Source organism: Pollachius pollachius (assembly GCF_949987615.1).
Source record: "Pollachius pollachius genome assembly, chromosome: 15".
Taxonomy (NCBI): Eukaryota; Metazoa; Chordata; class Actinopteri; order Gadiformes; family Gadidae; genus Pollachius; species Pollachius pollachius.
In genome coordinates, this window is record NC_136948.1 from 13,974,548 (window position 1) to 13,994,451 (window position 19,904).

Sequence of the window (19,904 nt, forward strand, 5' to 3'; positions counted from 1 at the left end):
TAGTATGTGTAATATTCTGTAAAATTGATTTTAGGTTATTTTACACAAATCAAGTACTATATATATATATATAGCGTTGGTTACAATGAAACCCTGTATATGCATTGACCAAAATAACCGTAGAATAAATTTTAAAATAAACAAATACATATTTATCAGTGCATAATACGAATATGTGCCTCCATCAGAGAAGTCTTTACTATCCAAACAAACTAATTGATCAGTGGCCGTGCGCGGGACCGAAGCAAATAACCAGCTTGGTCACCGGATTCTGAGCAGAGGCTGTGATTGGTCCACTGAGGTGGGCGTTTCCGCATTCCATGCAGCGCTGTCAGCAGAACGTGAAACTGCAGACAGTCGCGTCTCCAAGATTATTCACCCCCAGGGACCAGCGGTCTCCAGCCAAGGACACAGGATGCCGTATATACTCATCAGTACTCAAATTCGACTGGTTCGTATCATGCATTGTTTCTGAGTTACAGATATTTTGCATCAAATTGTGTGCTATTGCAGCGCTTGTGAATACGCATAAATAAAACTATTTGCTAGTAGCCGTATTTCTATTCTCATTTTGTCAACAGAATGCACCCTAACGGTGTTTAGTGAAAGCTCAGCTCAACAGGTTATGCACTGAGCTGCTGTTTTTTGTATTTTAGAAGGTTCCTTATAGATAACTTTACGGTAATACCAGTGGCTGTACTGCTGTAAACTTTCTTCCAGGAGACCGGTCCAACAAATGTCGGAGACGAGGACTCAGACCCGGCTGTCATGAATTACCTGGGAGCCAGGAAAACGGCCATGTTGGGGAACAATTTGTGAGTAGCCAATTAGAAATTGATACCTATGGCCAGTACAAGGGAAGGTTGGTGGTTCTTCAAAGCTGTTCTTCAATCTGCTGCAGCCTCCCCGTTTCACTAGAAGGCAAATTATGCAATCCATGTTCAAAGCAGGTGGGGTGAAGCTATCGTTCCTATAGGCCTACATACTGTATGTATTAATCTAATTTAAAGATTAAAAGATTTGGCTTAATGCTAAAAGTGGGCAGTATTTGTGTTTTAAAGGATGACATCTCCCCGAACGTGCACTGCAGTAGGCCTATTTAAAGATTTGATTGATAGAAATCCAAGCTCCTTAGCTTTCTCAGTGTCAGTCAACTTATCTCTACTTGGGCTGTCCCAATATTTTTCTCAGAAAAAGTGAATTGTTGGGCAACAATATTTTCTCTCTTTGATTCTGGCAATTATTTGATAATAGTTGCATCCCAGAGGAGTACGGGGCAGATGTACTGCAGAGGGTTTCTGCTGCTCCGCAGATTGGGAGTAAACCATCCCAGCTGATGAAATACAGATCAGGCAGCGTGTTGTCATTGGCAATCTGACTCAAAGGATGCTGGGAAATAAAACAAGGTGTGGGAGGAAGTGAACAAGCACACAAACAATTAACAGCACTTGGATTTTCCCAGAGAAAGTATCCCAGAAAAGAAATTGAAACCCACCGTCCTCCCTTCGTCTCACCCACACACACACACACACACAAAACGCTGCGCAGCACCATGATTGTGTGTGCTTCCGCCTCTCTACCTCTGTAGTTCGGAGTACCACGTGGACGACCCCCCCCGCATGGTCCTCAACAAGCTGGAGCAGATCGGCTTCCGCGTGCTCGCCATGACCGGAGTGGGGCAAACCCTGGTGTGGTGCCTGCACCGAGACGCAGAGTAGCCCCCCCCCCCCCCCCGGTAAACCTGCTGCCGTTCCACTGAGAAGAGTAAGGCAGGGAGGTGCTTGATTCCCGGACTGGAAGGAGACATTGTAATCTCACCCTAATTGAACTTGAAACGTTCTAGCGACAGAACGGAGCGTCGATGTGATTCCTGTGTATCTCCGACCATATCTGCACTTTTTCAGATTCACTGTGCAAATATTGCATCTAAAAACATATTACAATAATACCCAACTCCTAGAATAACAATAGGTATCCAAAGTCAGAACTCCTAATAACATATCGTGAAGAGAGAGCTATGACAGACCTTCCAAAATATCTTTTCAGGAAAATTGAACTCTGTTTTGGAAAGACTGAACCGGCTCAATCAATGGAATGAAATGAAGTGAGATTGCAATGGATGTCATGGAACATTTTCTGATGCTTAATGCACACCTTGATAACTATAGCATTTTCCAACGATATCCGTCCACGCTAGCTTCCACCAGCATTTCCCAAACCTTCCACCCTAAACATATATATATGTATTTCTATAATTTACACAAACATATTGATATGTGTTAATACGTGTCGAGAGCTATTCCGTCCATACAGAAACACAAGGCCTGTGTTTTCAGATTAATCTACGTTATCCAAAAGCGCAGTTGGAGGTGGAAAACAGTGAAAAAACTAGCTTTTTTCTTTACAATCGGCCGAGGTATTGTGGACATGGCCTAAATACGTAGTCCAGTGGGAATTGTGTCAGAGAATTGGCTGTTACTAAATTCCGATACAAACATCAGCGAGTCATGGCCACCGAGTTGGCCAGCAGAAAGGTTGGCTGCAATAATAACAGTTCCTGACACCTTACATAATTATTACACAGGCATATATTGCAAACAGCTGTTGCAAATGATCACCACGCTCGCCTGCTTCTCTCCTCAAAACAAATGCAGAGTTGACGGAGGTGACGAGGATCATGGGAAATACAGTTCCCGGAATCACTAGTTTACCCAAAACTGCTGGCAGGGACTTTTAAAATGTCATCTTTGGATTTCCTTTCTGTTTTTATATCCTGTCTTCATTTCATAAAATGGATGAAAACTGGTAGAAATGTGGAAGATGAATTTCCTGGACAGAAGATTATAATAAGATTATATGTTGCTTACAGGAAAGAGTGTGTGCAGAACCTTGCATTCCATTTATTAGCCATTTATAGGCTGTATTTTTCAACAGCATTGCTGCTTTCAGTGTTGTATGCTATTATATAGACTAATGTCGATATCTGCAAACATAATTATATAAATGATATGCAAATAAGTATCATTTTTTGCATTGCATTGTCCTTGTAAATATTTGAATGTATTACCTATGGTTTGTTCAGATTTAGAAAATGTATTACATATGTGCTGGAATAAAGCAATGTAACACTGCTAAGAATTCCATGTTTACTTCAAGAACACATCATGACAACAATCCCAAGAAACAAATAAGAACACAAAATCCTCAGTAAAAAAGGAGAAATGCAATCAAAGAGAAAGAACAGACTTTAGTATTATCTTATCGTGTGCGTGTGGGCTCGTATGCATGGGTGTGTGTGTGTGTGTGTGTGTGTGTGTGTGTGTGTGTGTGTGTGTGTGTGTGTGTGTGTGTGTGTGTGTGTGTGTGTGTGTGTGTGTGTGTGTGTGTGTTGTGCCTCACTGGGTGGCTGGCTTCATTACAGTACAAGATAAGCCAGCCTCAATCACCAATCTGGCAAGTCAGCCACACACACAGGACAGGCCAGCAAACCCAGCTCCCCTGGCTGATTGTCAGCAGCAGCAAGAGGGAACGGGTCCTGAGAATCCCCCGGCTCTGGGCCCTGATAGCTGTCACACTGAGGCTCAAACGGTTCAGCTGGGAACAACACCAATGCATCCCGCCGGTACGGACCGCGGCTGTCATCTGGATGCACCCCTGCAACACGGCTCTAATTATTTGTTTGCATGCAGCGCGAGACACCGTGGGCTCAGGGCAGCGCTGGCACCGAGTGCGTTTCCTGTAATTGTATTTCCTCTGTTGTCACTTGGCCCGGGTTTGTGTGTTTTGGGGCTTTTTTCCCCTCCGCTCGATGCCGGGATCTGAAAAAAAAAAACTGGGGCTGCGTGTAAACAGAACCATCTGACCAGGGGATTTTGCAGCAGGAGGCGGAGGAGCAGATGTAGACCACTGCACCACCACCACCACCCTTACACCACCGGCACCGGTCCCCCAGCTGGACGCTGTTGTGCAACGCGGGCCACAGGGGGGCAGCGCAGGACCGGCGGGGGGACGGGGGGGACGGAGGGGGGGGGGGCTGGGGGGGACCGCGGGCTTGGATGTCCCCGAGCCTTCCCCCGCGCAACTTCCGTCAGAGCGTCGCAGTCCCGGCGTGGGACGTGACAAGGCAGGGCGGTGAGCGACCGCGGAAAGAGACACATGGTTACGCTATCGCTGCGCACACACAGTACATGGTTCCACTTGGGTAGAGCGACGTGCCACAGACAGACAGACAGAAAGAGGAGGACACGGTCCCGAGAGTAGGGCTGACCGCAGGCGGTCTGGCAGTGGGCACTGGTGGGGTCTTAACTTGATGTGGCTCACACGAGGAGCACAGAGTATCTGCTTGGAATCAGTTGCATAACGCTAATGGGGAACAGCTTAGCGCAATAATAGAATAACATAATTCAGAGGACATTCATTTAAACAGGGAGAGAGGGGTGATCCCAGGGTACGTACAGAGTTACGTTTTTAAAGACACTTGATGTGTTCTGGAAGGATGGGAGTGAACTGTGAAATTAAAAACAAAAGGAGAGCATAACGGTGGTTTGCATGAAAACATGCACATCCATTATCGCTGAATACGCACCCATCCTCGTAACTTCAGACACCAGGAATATCAACATTTATGAGAATATTATTTCCCTAAAGAAAACATTGATACAACTTTGGAACTATTGAGTTATTCATCTTCACAACACAACTCAAATCAAATATCGAATTACATATGAATTAAATGTTAAATGATTGAGAGGCTCAATCAGAGAGGCTGTAAGGATGGCAACTGTGACACCCTCATTAATGAACCCAAGAAATGTACAGTAGGATATTTAGTGTAAAAAAACAATATACCTTGTACTTTGGCGATTAATACTGACATAAATGTCAACATAGTCTCCTGTATGTTGGCTTTGACTGGTGCTCCAACACCTGTATTGTGACACCTGCTTTCACTCTAGGAAGTGCACAACTTAGTTTATTCCAATAATTGTTGTAAATGTCAAGGTGCAGATTTGGCCTTTTGGATTTGTAACAACCACTATTACTGGTTGTGTGCCTAGATTTGTTAACCTGATGATCCAGATGGTTGGTTACACCGAACCATCTGTGAAGTCGTCCTTGGAAAGTGTTTGGAAAAGGGCAGGCACTTTCAGAAAATACTTGCCAGGTGATTGGATGAACCATTTGTCCATCATGCATCACGTAGATCACATAGTTCCTCATAGGACGCTGATTGGTCCATACACAATTGCTTGGCTCGATGCCTGGAAAGATGGAGTCTTGCGTGATCATGAGCTAGTAAATCCAGCTGCCTCGCGAGGCAAAGGATTTGTGGTTGTACAGAGACATTGCTATAAGAAAAAAGAATCAAGCAGTACATGAAATGAATAAACATTTGAATTCCTATCAATTTGGTTCAGATATTTGCCTGACTACTCTTGCACATCCTACCCTCACATCCAATTTCAAGTCTCCAAGTTTTGCAACATACTTGTATTTAATTGGTTACCTCCAATAAAAAAGGAAATTAACCACAGGTAAAGCCACAGTGTACAAAAAGAAAAGTCTGCTGAAATAATAACTGCATTGTGCAGTCTCAAACTGTACACTCCCAGCAGCCTCCCCAATTTAGAGGAGTGCTTAAGATGGATTGTATACAAAGGGCTTCGGTATCCATCATAACCACTAGCTTTCTCTGTACCGGACACGCTCCGAAACAGAAAGAAGAAAAATTAAATTCACTTTTCATCACATGAGCCCACAGGAATTCCAATAGAAACCGTTTGTACCTCGCGTTCCCCCGGCCGCTGATTACGGCTGCTTTTTTTTTCAGTTGCATGGAGCAGACATGATTTCCACATCATCACGTCGGCCCGGTCTGCGGCTTTGGAGCGCCGGACGACTCGACTCATTTGAGATCAGCTCGACAAGCCCGGTGGCGAGAGAGATGACGGTTTTATGTGGCGCGCTACGGCTGAGGATAATTAGTCGTCTCGGTTTATGAGAGAACGCTACTGACACGGAAATTACACGATTGTAGCGTTTGGATGAGATCTTGTGTTGCACAGCCAATTCGTTTCATTTTTTCATTTTCTTCGTTCTACAACGGTGTCTGATAACGTCAGATCCATTCTTATGACTCTCATGGTTCATGAAATGAACAAGACTAGAGCATGAAACAAACAAGCGCAGCGGATAACATTGATTTTGTATGGTTCAGCTCTTGGGACCACGTCGCTGCAGACCAGTCCAGTGGTTCAGTTTGGCATGTCAGGTTTGTACATGTCTCCTCTTATCCCCTCAAACCATTAAGGAGAAAGTGGATCATAATGACGAAAATGGCTCATTAAAAAAACACACTCTTCTACCGTTCTGCAATATATTTATTTCTCCCCACATTTGATACCACTGATAAAATGTATAAACGTAAAAAAATATACAACAAACGCCCATAAAGAGGCTTTATGGAACTAAAGCCCGAGTCCAGAGGAGGCAGAGTCGGTTTGTTTGTGTGCGAGAGAAGGAACCAGTCTCTCCCTGCCTGCTATGACTTGACCTTGACCTCTGCTTTGTCGTCCTCCTCCTGCATCTCCTCGATGAGCCGCTGGCGCTCCGCGGCCTGCCTCATCCTCATCAGCACCACGCTCTCATAGTCGCGCTCCGTGCTCAGCGCCTAAGGGGGGCGGGGGGGGGGGGGGGAAGCACAGGGGCCAGATTAGAGGCATAGGCCGTCATACAGACATACTTACATACATACATGCATACATACATACAATCACTGATGGATGAAAGCGACTGATAATCAACGGCTCACTCTTGTTCATCATGTTATCTTCATGTCTTTCCATCTCAACACGCACTTCTGGCTATGAATCACACTTCCTTACACAAGGCATGCCACTATTTCCCGTCTGCATGTTACATTATGAACACTTTGAACCAAATAACGCGGTACTCCTGGGGTTGAAAGACGGGGGTTGAGGTTGAATATGCACGCACAATCGGCTAGCGTCTCATAAAAGACCCTTGTGTCCTCACTAATGGTGGCTGAGTCAAGGAGCTCAGGCCAACGTGTTAATCATAAAGAAGCTTCACATCACAGAGAGGCCGGATAAGTGGTACGGTCATTGCCGTGACGATATAGAGGAACCCGCCGATGGGGACGGCGCCGTGGCAACAGAGTTGCGGTCCATCAGGAAGTCCAATAAACAAATCGCGGGCCGTCTGCCACACACACACACACACACACACACACACGCACACACACACACACACACACACACACACACACACACACACACACACACACACCAGCTGCCTCTGTGGCATAACAAGGGGTCTGGGCTTTAGATCACGGCAACGAAGCGTGGACAGACAGACAGACAGACAGTGCTGACCCCGCTGTCACCGCGAAAACGCCAGCCTTCGCTTTCAGGGGGCAGTGTCTGAGGAGCTGCGGCGGGAAGGAGGGCAGACGCTCTCAGACGCTCTCCTCTCCATTACCATCCAACAGCGATGATGATGATGGCGTCGGCCTTCGGAAGGCGGTAAAGCAACAGTGACAGAATAATTTTGCTGCCTGAGGTCATTAAGCCCAAAATGAGCGCCGCGGATCAGGCTTGGCACTGGTCCGGAGCTTACTCTCTGTGTGTGTGTGTGTGTGTGTGTGTGTGTGTGTGTGTGTGTGTGTGTGTGTGTGTGTGTGTGTGTGTGTGTGTGTGTGTGTGTGTGTGTGTGTGTGTGTGTGTGTGTGTGTGTGTGTGTGTGTGTGTGTGTGTGTGTGTGTGTGTGTGTGTGTGATTGCTTTGAAAAGCCGTGACAGGCAGAGCTACGCAAGGGATTCTCTTACTGTGGGGAGAATTAGAGAGGCCGCCGTCGGCCAGCCACCGGCTAATGGCTAATCAGCCAGGCTAGAGCACAGGCCAGTCAACACACACACACACACACACACACACACACACACACACACACACACTGTTGGCTATGTCAGTACCACATGCATATACAACGCACACAATCATGCACATTCACAACCACTGCAATTTAAAGGAAAAAAAAAACTGGGGCCTCATAATGTATAGCACAGACATTATCCAAACAACAACCTGTTGTCCATCTAGGAGGGTATGATCCTGGTAAATAATAAACAGATGCAAAGTCCTTAATCCCATAGTGGGACGCAAGCTATGCACAGAATAAACCATTGTTTCATAGGATTAAATTCAGGAAACCTGCGGTGCCAAGTAAGGGTCTCTAACAAGACAGTGAGCTGAGAGAGAGAGAGAGAGAGAGAGAGAGTGGGAGGGAGATAGAGAGAGGCAGAGAGAGACAGAGAGAGAGCATCAGAGACAGAGAGAGCGACAGAGACAGAGATAGCGACAGAGAGAGGGTGACAGATAGAGTGTCAGAGAGAGAGAAAGCGACAGAGAGAGCGACAGAGACAGAGATAGCGACAGAGAGAGAGAGTAACAGATAGAGTGACAGAGAGTGACAGAGAGAGAGAGAGAGAGAGAGAGAGCGACAGAGGCAGAGATAGCGACAGAGAGAGAGAGTAACAGATAGAGTGACAGAGAGCAACAGAGAGAGAGAGAGAGAGAGAGAGCGACAGAGCGAGCGAGAGAAAGAGACTTTGTGAATGCGATCTGCAGCATCTGGAAACCATCACTGGGACTCCGACATCCATGTGCTGCGAGACCAGGAGGTGAAGCTGGTGGAGAAGGGGGGAGGCGAGTGGACCAGAGGGGAGAAGCCAGGTCCACAAGGGGAAGTACCCCCCGCCTCCCTCTCCGTACCTCCTGCCCCTGGACGGAGGAAGGCTGCTATTATCATTCCAGTAATGTGAGCTCAAACCCTCGTCTGACACGCAACTATGAAATATCACGCGAGCGCCATTACGTAAACAAACAGCCCTCTCATCTTCAATTAAACACGACACGAAACTGTGCATTTTCACACCCGGCGAGAACCTTTACATGCGGCCCTAGGCGGCCCTCCACCCTGGCCTCGTCCACCAACGCCCTCTCTTGGCCAGAGTCTGACATTGCATCCCCAGTGAGGCTAAAACGTAGGTATTTGGGACGAACCATTTAATGAATGCATTTGTTTTCTTTATCTCTGTTTGGTCATAGGTGGACTGCACTAGGGCTGCTACTGCCGTGTGGTTGCGGACAGTCACAGGTGCATGATGGGAAGTGTGACGCATGGCCCCTCCTACCAGGGGACGTTTCCAAGCCCGCGGTGAAGGCCTTTAAAACATACATGTTTAGCCTGTGCATCACTTTGTAAACAAACACTGGGGTGCAGTTGCTAAACGTGTGCATGTCAGTGTGTGTATGTGTGCCTGAGTGTGTGTGTATGCGCGTTTTCCAATAAACACTGGGGGCCAGAGAGACTAAGGAGACCGCAAAACACAAACAAGGGCCCCCCCCCAGTTCAAAGCCCGGAGAGGAAGGGAAGGAGATGGGCCCCCATGCACTCAGGATAGATCACACACGCACACGCACAGACAGACACACACACACACACACACACACACACACACACTGTACAGGCTTCCACCGGGCTGTGACCCCGGGGCCAGTGATGACATCATGAGGACGATGGGGCGCTGTGATTCAGTGGTCGCACCACACTCACACACAGCGCGGGGCATCATACCACACAGGTGGCCTATGGCCTTGGGCTCAGCTGCACATGATGCCATTGCTCACTGTGTGTGTGTCTTTGTGTGTGTGCGTGTGTGTGGGTGCAGCTGTTAGTGTTTGTGAGGTTGTGAAGAGTGTTTGCACACATGCACATCCCTTAGTGTCCAAGATTAGACGGAGTCCCTGGTACAAATACAATTGTAATTGTTTGGGCAGGGATTTGGTTTAATCACAAACCATTCCTGTCTCATGGTAATCCCTGAGAAAAAGTTGATTTAAAATACTGAGTTTAGTAAATGAGAAGAAAATAAATGATAGAGCATATTTCACACATCCTTCAAGTTCTTCTCAAATTTCTTTCAATACAACAGCTTGGATGAAGTTAAAACATGTAAATCATTGATCAGTTTAGTGGTTAAAGGTGGAGTAGGTGAGGTTTGAAAGTTGCAAAGAAAGATCAGAAGAATTAACTGGCCAATAGGTGACGGATGGCTATGGCATTTCTAACTCATCACACCCAATTTATAGCGTCCAAGTTTTAACTAGAGCACCTTTAACGATGAATGACATCATCACCTTTTTTATTCCGATCACTGGCTGGTAAGGGCATTCCTACAAGCATAACAGCAGCATTCAATATTTTATCAGGATAACAAAAAAAGAAGAATGAGGTCATAAATATGCATGAAAAGCAAAAAAGAGGGTTAGGAGAATTCGGCTCCAACCGTAAAATAAAATGTTCCAGGCAAAATAATAACACACTATAGCCTCAAAACTTTAAATGTGACAAGAACTAATGCTTAAAAAAGGAAGAGATGACATGAGAGACAATTTGATTAATGTCTACGAGGCTGAACCTCACGGACATCAAGTTCCTCCCAGACCAATGAAGCAATTAGATTCAAACGGAATTGGAGCGTCTTCCAAACCGTGACGGTAAGAGGCAGCCGTTAAACGGTTGCAGCGTTGCAGTAAACATGGCACAGCCCGGGAATACCGAGGTGCTAAGGGATCGCCAAGCGCTCGAAAACGATCGGATTGATTCCGCTTTGAACAGCATCCCGATCGAGGGGCCAAACCGAATTAAGCTGATCTGAACCGTTCCAACAAACGTCGGTGTCCAACGGTGTTGTGCACCACGCTATTGGTTCGCTCGAAAAACGTTGTGCCGTAATGTCGGAGGAATTTTAACACACTCTCTCTGGTTGCACTCTGGGGTAAGTGGGCCTTGGCAGCAGTGGTTTCGGGGGACATGGATGTGAATTTAAATGTAAATGACAAAGGGAACACCCAAAATGAGATGCAGGGGGGGGGCGAGAGAGGGGTCACAAGTGACAGTGAGTTGCCTGGCTGCCGGCTGAACCCCAGAACGACTCCATTTCCTAATCCAAGCAAAAAAGAGAGGAATCGTAATGCAAACGTTGAAACGTCTGTATTCCCCGATGGCTTGATCCGGTTACGGTACGACGGGCCCTCCTCCCCACTGCTGTGGTGCGCCTTCATGCCATGTTTTTAAACCTTGTACCTCGTGAGGCTACCAAGTCTTTTTTTTCGTTCAGATGAAGCGATAGCTCACGTACACAGGCCATCAGCGCGGCCTTCTCCAGCCAGTATTGCCTCTCGGCTAGAAGTTCACAGCGCTCTGAGGACGACTCCAGCCACGTCTCTGCCAGTGCCCCGAGAGGCTCTTCTCTTCCCCCCCCCCCCCCACCCCCCCCCCCAAAGTCTGCGTTGTGGTCCCGCCGGAGCTCCTAGCTTCTAACACACTCTGGTGAGGTTAATCACAGAGTTATTTATCTGATGTGCATGTGTGGTGCGTTGCGGTGTGCTTGTGTGAGTGCATTTGTTTGTGTGCATGCCAACTGCACGTGATGTACGGATGGCAAATACTTATTTAGAGATCCTAACTGGGATAGTATGAAAGTAGTGTATGTGTTTGTGTGTGTGTGTGTGTGTGTACAAACAATGTGAGCGGTGCGGTTGCGTGTGTGTGTGTGTCCGTGCTCCCCTGCTAACAAAAACAAACAGGCGGCGGCGGCTAGGGGTACAGCACATGCCACACTGGAGCCAAGGTGAAATTCCTCCGTGGAGGAAAGTCAGGCATTGGGAATGGTGGAGGATTAATCATCACTCATTATGGGAGCTGGCAGACAGAAAAACCCCAGAACGTTCTGGTCTAGCGTACTGTTTGTGTAAAGGCATGGTGAAACGCTGTATATTCGTGCCGCACGGATCTCGGGGGGTTGAACAAAAGGAAGCTAAATAAAGGGTTTGGATTGAGATCCGCCCGGCTTTCCACCGGGGGGTTCCATCTTTGACCTCACAGACACAAAAGTCATTTCTTCAGACAGAAATAAAGCCGTCAGGTGAAGGTCAGTGGACGCTACAGGAGCCGGTCTGGGCCGGTCGGGGCCGGCTGTGGTCGAGCAGCGAGCGCGTCGTGGACAGGGTGCCATGGGGGAGGAATGCGCCCCGTGTTAACTTACATGAGCACCCGCAGGAGAGGGGACGCCACTGACCGGCCTCCACGGGCAGCACGGAGGGCAGCCGGAGGGAGGGAGGGAGGGAGGGAGGGAGGGAGGGAGGGAGTGAAGGAGGGAGGAGGGAGGGAGGGAGTGAAGGAGGGAGGGAGGGAGGGAGTGAAGGAGGGAGGGAGGGAGGGAGGGAGGGAGTGAAGGAGGGAGGGAGGGAGGGAGTGAAGGAGGGAGGGAGGGAGGGAGTGAAGGAGGGAGGGAGGGAGGGAGGGAGGGAGGGAGGGAGACATATTGCTCTTGGAAGCGTTTAAAGAAAACAAACAGAGACAGAGAAAAGGCAGTGGAGATTTGAACCCCCAGCGCCCTGGCATTTCTCTCCCTGATGGATGAGCGCTGGGTTCCGGGAACAGAGATGTTGGGGTTTGGCCTGCACTTTTGATATCTCACAATGCAATGGAATTGTGTATTTCACATCACAGCCTTAAGGGGGAGGAAAGAAAATGTGTCTGATTGCAAAAGCCATCTTATTAAAGCAGAGGGGCCGTGGAGAAAGTGCCGTCTAACCCGTGGACGTGCCAAAATAAGTTATGGGAGAAAAAATAACAAAATGATGGTCTTCCAAACATGTGTGATTCACAAATGTGAAATGTCTGCTCCCAGTGGTGTGTGTGCGTGTGTGTGTTCACTGCTCCAGTATGTTAGTATCCTCATCTCAAAGTCCACAGCCTAATGCGGGGAATTTAAACTCCACTCTTTAAAGGAATCAAAATATTACAATTGTGATTAGGAGCACCAAGAGACTAAATGGAAAGGCTAAACTATTAAGGCTTATTATTAATGATTTAATAAATAATCATCGATTTCAAGACGACAGAGAACAGCAGATTAGTTGCATAAACATCCAGACTAATATTACACATCAATGCCTTCAAGCGATGCCGTTCAAGCTGTGAGCGGTGGATCCTGAGATTTTAAATGCCACCTGGATTTGAGTTTAGTCTTGCCTGTCACGGTGCTATTACGCAACCCAATGTCTGGAGATAATTCAGCAAGCGCTTTAGAAACCAGACAAACCACATAAGAGTCATCCATGAATTGAAAGGCTGACGACATTAGTTGAGATCGACGATTGATTGACGGTGATGCAGATTGCGGTCAAGGTGGGTGAGTCAATGTCACGACTGGGACGGGAGGAAGTCGTTCCGGTGACGGTAAAAGGTACCAAGTCGTCACACGGACAAATGGCTCACCTTCTCTTGATCTTAAGACATTCTCATTCGTCTGATGGAACCTGACAGAATTAAAAGTCTGTAGGCTTGTTGAGTCTTGACCAAATAACATTTTCCATATGAGTGGACAGACAAAACACTGCTTTTTGTAAACTGCTCGCTGTCTTAAGGGCTCAAGAAATAAAATGGTGCTGGGGGGGACGGGGAGGACTCAGCAGAGAACACACAACAAAGAGGCCGAGAAATTGATCCACCATATACTCACTCCGGACCGCTGGCACTCCAAACCCATATCTGGAAACACTTTTTCTAAAACAACGCAACAACAAAGACATGCAGCATCCTAGGTATTTCCGCGCGTCTGGAATCGCCAGAGCGACCGCAGTCACCCCCTGCTGTTTGGTGACAGAGGAAGCCCAGTGGAAGCCCGCACCCAAGACATCTCCCTCAACCCCTAGGGTTGCATATCATAAACAAGGCAGAGGCATGATCGCCGCTCCTGACTCCCCCCCCCCTTCACCTACACACAGAAAGGCCCCGACGTCGTGTTCTACGAGAGCGTCACAGGACAGCGTTGCAGTCCGCAGAAGGGCCCCGTTGCTCGGGGTTCCTCCAACATGGCGCGCCCGAGACAAGCTGTGGCCGCCGCCGCCACCGCCGCCGACAACAAGGCGGTTGTGCAGATGCACGGAGATGGTTGGCCATGTTACACTACACTGTTGCGCGCCTGCTTTGGGTTAGCGCGGCGATCGTGTGCCTGTGTGCGTGAGTAATTGTGCCCCTTTGAAAGGGCTGGGAGGAGGTAATCAGAGAGGGAGCGCTGCGAGCTCCCCGACACTCGGCGGACGACCTCAAGAGAGGCGGGGTGAAGCAGTCCAGACTGGGGAGGGGATGGGGGTAGCAGAAGCACGTACTGTGCACTGCCTGGAAGACACTACTTAGACGTGAAGAAAACTAAAAAAATTAATGGTTTACGGTAAGAGCTGGAAAAAAAGATTAAAAGAACATGGCTATATAATCGATTGGGACAAAGAGCGTAGATGATTAATTAGATTAATCATCTCCGCTCAGACAGGGGTCAAGAACACAAACAACTGCGGGATCAAAGGAACATGTGATGGCTGCGAGACTTTGGAGAGAGAAATAATAAATCCCGTAATCACATGACAAACGTATAAAGCACACACATACGGGAACACCAGATCCCGCTCTTTGACTCACTTTTTAATCACCAGTATCAGTGCAATATTCCAAGGACAAAAGCTGTGCATGTCGGAGGTGTGGGAATTGCAGAGCGCTAACAAGTTATCTTCCTTGTGAAATCCAACTTGCCCACACATGCATGTCTGTGGCTGACAGGCTGCTGTGACTGCATAGCGAGCCTATAGGGCTCCACTGAGGCATACGCACCGGCAGTGGTGGCCTGCGGGCGGGGGGAGGAGGGCTTTAGGCAAGCCAACATGGGGCAGGAAATCAGGAAATGGGCAGAGCAGAGGGACAATGACATGGAGATTACGTGATCAGTTAACCCCCTCTGCTAGCTAGTCCCCCTTGTGTTTGATGACGCTTCTCATATCTTCCTGCCGCGCACACACACACACACACACACACACACACACACACACACACACACACACACACACACACACACACACACACACACACACACACACACACACACACACACACACACACACACACACACAAGCCCCGAAACAGGAACACACACGCACTCCCTCCCTCAGTCAAACACAGGCTGTCGCGCCTTACCTCTGCGGAGTCAGCCTACACCCCCCTGCGCTCTCAAGTGCAAACAAACTACACCTCGCTAAATTAGCTTTGCAAATCGCCTTTTCTCTTCCAGGGGATCAACAGTGTCACTGCGAACCAACGTTGAACCGGCACCTGAGCAGGTTTTTCCTCAGTATTTTTCTCTCTTTCTGTGTCACTTGCTCCTCCTCTCCCTCCCATCGATACCTCTCTCCTCAGGTAGTTGATGCTGTCACCCAACACAACTGCCGACGACTCCCAGCCCTCACGGTGACTCAACGTGCGACTCACGGAGCAAAGAGGAGATGACGTCATCAACTGGCTGGCTGAACAGCCACCAGAGAACCTCAGGCTTCACCTGACTGCCTTGGGCCTCCTATACTCTGACCTCGCCTGGTTAATCTGTCAGTGAAAAGGAAGGACCTTTTGCACACCTGGGGAGAGCTCCTCACTGAAGCACTGGAGTGTGACCGGGAAAGCCTTCGAGGACAAGGCGACAGCGGCATTGGGGTCGGATACAGAGCGGCTTCATCTTAAAGGATTGAATGTGGCGAAGGGAACAGGTTCAGGCTGACTTGATTATCCTGAAAAACTATTTTATTTTTGACGGTTGAAGTTCTTCTCTGGCTCTGTTGTTTACGGAAGGCGCCGTTTCCAGAGACTCCATTTTTGTGTCGGGGTTGCAGCACTATTATCTTCCCTAGCTGTTGAACAAGCCTAATCATGTCACAAAGGATCCTATCGGCTGTGCAAGCAGCAGTCACAGGGTAGCTTTTCCGAGCTGCCTGTTTGCGTGGGTGTCAAAAGAGTCTGGTTGTTACGCCAAAAGAAAGGTAAGCACAAATTGATCGTTCCTCTGTGGTCGACTAATCCCAGGACAAGGATTCAAAGAGTCCCAAATTCTTAGTCCTTTCAAATCATCCGTTGTTTTGTGGACAGTTGATGGGAACATATTTGTCTGGATATTGGGCCTTCTCCTAGTAGAACCGGGAAGGCTGTTTTAAAAAACGGCAAAAAACGCTTTGTTGGAATCCTTTCATTTTGAACTGGGACACGTTTTCCCATTTTTTCCTGAATATGATCCTTGTGGCTTAATTTCTAGTGCTCCTCCTTGGCCAAACTGACATGTTTGGAAAGGAATGCTGTTGTGTCCACATTCCCCGACCTCCCGCTGCTACTAAAGTACCGATAAAACCTTTACAGGCCAACAAAACATGTTTGCCGTAGTGCCTTACAAATTTACAGAGTGAGTGTTTCAAGTCACGAACACAGATCTTAATGTGGGCAGAGCTGTTTGTGGGACTGTAAAATGTACAGAGACCGCTCATATCATCCAATTGACATGCCAGCGTTGATAAACCAAGTTGTGGGCTACTTAATACAATTTATACAGCTCATGAAATGCAAAGAATAACTTGAATCACATTATGATTCAAGCAAAGGTAATTTAGTATTTAAACTAAACGCATGCGTATCCTAGTTGTATGGTTATGGCAAAAATAAATATTTTAAGATTCATCGGCTTACAGTTATTGTTGATACTAAGCTCCTAAAAAATTGTATTTGAGTTTTCATTGAAAAATAATATTACTGTTTGGGGAAGCACTGTTGTCGAAATCAGAAAGCTGCGTTCCACATTGAATTAATGTAGGTCCCTTGTGTATAACTGCAACTCTCACACTACAACAAATCTTTCTTGGCATAAATACGTTTGAGCATTAAAGTCACATGGTCCTGAATGTGAAAGATTAAAAACAGAACCAAAACAAAATATAAAGGGCCAAGTAATACAGTTGTTTTGTGAGAAGTGTTCCGGAAATCAGAGGTCCAATTGACAGCTTCATCACAGACCACATCTGCTTTACTGGAAATAAGGATCGGAAAACCAACCATTAGGTGGGTATGGCCCTAAGCATGTGTTGGAACACGCCCCGCCCCAGGAGCCAAATATTGATGAATTACATTTAAAGTGGAGCAGGTGCACTATATGCAACACTATTATTTTGTATGCATTGTTAATTAAAATCAAATGTCTCTCTAACACAAACCATCCTTTTTTCTTTCTCTTCTTTTAGTTGAAGATGAGATGCTCTTAGGATTTACCTCTTTGTGAGAGCCACACATTGATCGACAGACGATTGGAGCAGGGAATAAAGACAAATACGTCCACAAACACTAACTTTTTTAAGTGTATCACAACAAAGCTTGCCAAGATGCCACTAAGGACCACTTTTCGGAAGCAGTATTCAGGGAGATGGAGAATGAGCTCAAAGCACCGGGAGGTGCTGTCCGTCAACATGATCAGCCTACCCTTGGCCGATTTCCGGCACGTCTCCCACATTGGAAACAACGCCCACACGGACAGCTTTGGGGACCTTTCCTTCTTAAAACAGGGCCACAGCCTCCTCTTAAAAAGCTCTCAAAGTGAGCAGAACCTCTTTCTGGCCTGCTCGCCGCCCCCCAAGCCCCCTCGCCTTAACCTGGACGAGGAAGCCCCTGGGAACCCGGGGTGGGACGGGGGACGCCATGCCCCGCAGAAGAGGAAGAAGTGCAGCTCTCTGCCCCTGCTGGACACCGAGGAGGAGATGGACGGTACGATGGAGTACCAGCACAGGGCCTCCAACCTGAGGCACAGTCCCAGCCGAGGCAGCCTGAGCTCAGAGCGCGACAGGGACTCCAGCGCCACCTGTTCGGAGGATGTGGCCAGTCAGCCGAAGGAGGAGGATAGCAGCCTCTCCTTCAGCCTGGATCTTGGTCCTTCTATCCTTGATGATGTTCTCCGGGTGATGGAGAATCTGCACCATTAATGGAGAGGACTATTTCTTTAATGTATTTTTCTTATCAGTGTGATTCGATGTCGCTGTACAAACTGAATATATCTATCTAATAGTTTGGGATAATGTCACATTCTAATAATGGAATGGGGTTTTTTTCCCATTTCAAAGCAAAGGACTTTATAGACAAAAAGTCCACCGCACAGAAGTGGCTCTGGTTCTGGTATAGAGTTGTGCCCTTCCAGAGCAGACTGTGGACAATTTATGTTACCCTAGGATGAATAAACCACATGTTACATGCCTGCAGCTTAGTGTATGTGAAGCAAGTGTGCAAAGAAAGAGACTTAACTTTAACGCAAGGAATGGGGCAAAAGAATGCATACTTGTGGACCAACAACATTGGTGGAACTAGTGTGATCTTGTATCGTAAAACCTATAATAATCACCGGTTGTGAGATTCGTCTAGGTGCAACTGCCAAATGCACATCAGGTGTGGGGTTTCCCCGGGGGGGCCCAGGCAGCAGAAACAAGTCTACACAAAACAGAGTCTGCGGTCTATTTGTTGTCGTTGTCTGTGATCCTTAGAATTGTTTAAACATAAACCAAATCACCCGTGGGGACGTGATCTCAAGCAAATAAAAAAAGTTAATGTTGTTCTAACATAACCCGCTACGGCGGAAGGGCTGTTAATAGGTGAGCTCCTTTATTCATCACCTCCAGCCCGTCTGCACAGAGCCAGGAGGATTGTTGTGACTCAAGGCTGTCATTTTTAGGTAACCGTAGGAAGCATGCGGACGGAATGCGAGGCCCACGAGTGATGTCTTTTTCTCTCGGCGTCCTTGCCATTCCATCGTGTGCCTGGGGCAATTACTCCTCTGCACGCACCCCAGAGGCCCCACTCAAAGGTAGACCAAGGTACCCCCCAACCCCCCCCCCCCCCCCCCCCCAGTTTCCAACCTCAACAACACAGTGAAAACAAACATTTACCTCTGCTTCCAATAAAAGGCAGCTGCTGGTGGCAGCTCAACCCAAACCAGGCCTCAGGCCCGAGACCTGAGGCAAAAAGAAAAATATCAAGAAGGCTGCTTTCTTAGCTGTGATTCGGTGTCCCACGCTCTTGTGAGTGGCACGAGAGAGGGAAAGTGGTAAGGGGTAATGCGATACTTCCACATGTGCAGGGGGCCCTGGTGGGAGGGAGACCAGAGACATCCATTACTACAAGCACGATCTCTGAGGAGGGATTAAACACTACCTGCTGAACAAACACCACCAAAATAAAAAAAGGATGGATTCACGCACGCACATGTGAAAGGACGGGCATTCAGAGGCCCTTTTGCCTTATCGACACCCAACGTGCAGACTTTTCAGGCCATTCAGGTGCAGAATCGGCCAGATCCTTAGCACAGACAGTGCTCCTCCTTGGGAACAGAGACTGTTCCAGAGGGAACTAAGAATGCATACTACTAACAATGCATGCGGCTGTCGTGACAGCTCCTCGGTTCAGCTCCTCGGGAAGATAATAGTCTCTGTTCCCGAGGAGCTGTCACGACAGCCGCATGCATTGTTAGTTCCCTCCCGGGGTCTTGTCGAAAGACCCACCCCCAGTGGTGTGCCCCCCTGATGGAGGTCAAATGGCAGACTTGGATTTGATGCAAAACCAAATGGACACACTTGTTGGTGTGTTTGTACTTTACATCTTTCTATCGCTCCATGAACCGAATTCTGCTTGTTGTACTTTTTTCTTTCACACATGACCTGTTTGCAACATTCCTGCATTTGAATCTGTACCACTTTTATATTTTTGAAAATAAAGAAAACAATCTTTTGAATTCCTAGATGTGTTGTTTCGGGGAAGGAGCTTCTTCGACCAATATTTTAGAGAGCTTGTCTCCTGTTGTTTACATAAGCTGTGTGCTTGACTGACATTAGCTTGGACTTCTAACACTGAGTTGCTTCTAACCAGGTCCTAGGATTTGTAGTTAAGCTACAAGCCCAGGATTGCTAGAAATGTGGCTG

The 19,904-nt window shown here is 47.6% G+C and overlaps 3 protein-coding genes across 3 annotated transcripts in view; 2 read left to right on the forward strand and 1 right to left on the reverse strand.

Moving 5' to 3' along the window:
- Positions 1-340: 340 nt before the first annotated feature.
- On the forward strand, positions 341-3,038 carry gchfr (GTP cyclohydrolase I feedback regulator). Its single transcript, XM_079752909.1, has 3 exons — positions 341-451; positions 721-815; positions 1,589-3,038. Exons 1-3 carry the CDS (start codon positions 416-418, stop codon positions 1,716-1,718), a joined length of 261 nt encoding a protein of 86 aa, XP_079609035.1. The 5' UTR covers positions 341-415; the 3' UTR covers positions 1,719-3,038.
- Positions 3,039-6,372: 3,334 nt separating this feature from the next.
- Positions 6,373-19,904, reverse strand: part of dnajc17 (DnaJ (Hsp40) homolog, subfamily C, member 17) — a 32,542-nt gene continuing 19,010 nt past the window's right edge. Inside the window, exon 11 of the mRNA XM_079752132.1 lies at positions 6,373-6,670. Within this exon, the coding sequence (XP_079608258.1) occupies positions 6,542-6,670 (129 nt within the window). The 3' untranslated portion in view covers positions 6,373-6,541. The remainder of the gene's footprint in view (positions 6,671-19,904) is intronic.
- Positions 15,041-19,416, forward strand: LOC307086802 (cdc42 effector protein 3). Its single transcript, XM_079752134.1, has 3 exons — positions 15,041-15,257; positions 15,334-15,947; positions 17,190-19,416. Exon 3 carries the CDS (start codon positions 17,328-17,330, stop codon positions 17,919-17,921), a length of 594 nt encoding a protein of 197 aa, XP_079608260.1. The 5' UTR covers positions 15,041-15,257; positions 15,334-15,947; positions 17,190-17,327; the 3' UTR covers positions 17,922-19,416.

Coding starts and splice junctions, on each gene's coding strand:
- gchfr (XM_079752909.1), top strand. CDS start 416: ATGCCGTATATACTCATCAGTACTCAAATTCGACTG. Junction 452..720: donor TCAGTACTCAAATTCGACTG/GTTCGTATCATG, acceptor ACTTTCTTCCAG/GAGACCGGTCCAACAAATGT. Junction 816..1,588: donor GCCATGTTGGGGAACAATTT/GTGAGTAGCCAA, acceptor CTACCTCTGTAG/TTCGGAGTACCACGTGGACG.
- LOC307086802 (XM_079752134.1), top strand. CDS start 17,328: ATGCCACTAAGGACCACTTTTCGGAAGCAGTATTCAGGGAGATGGAGA.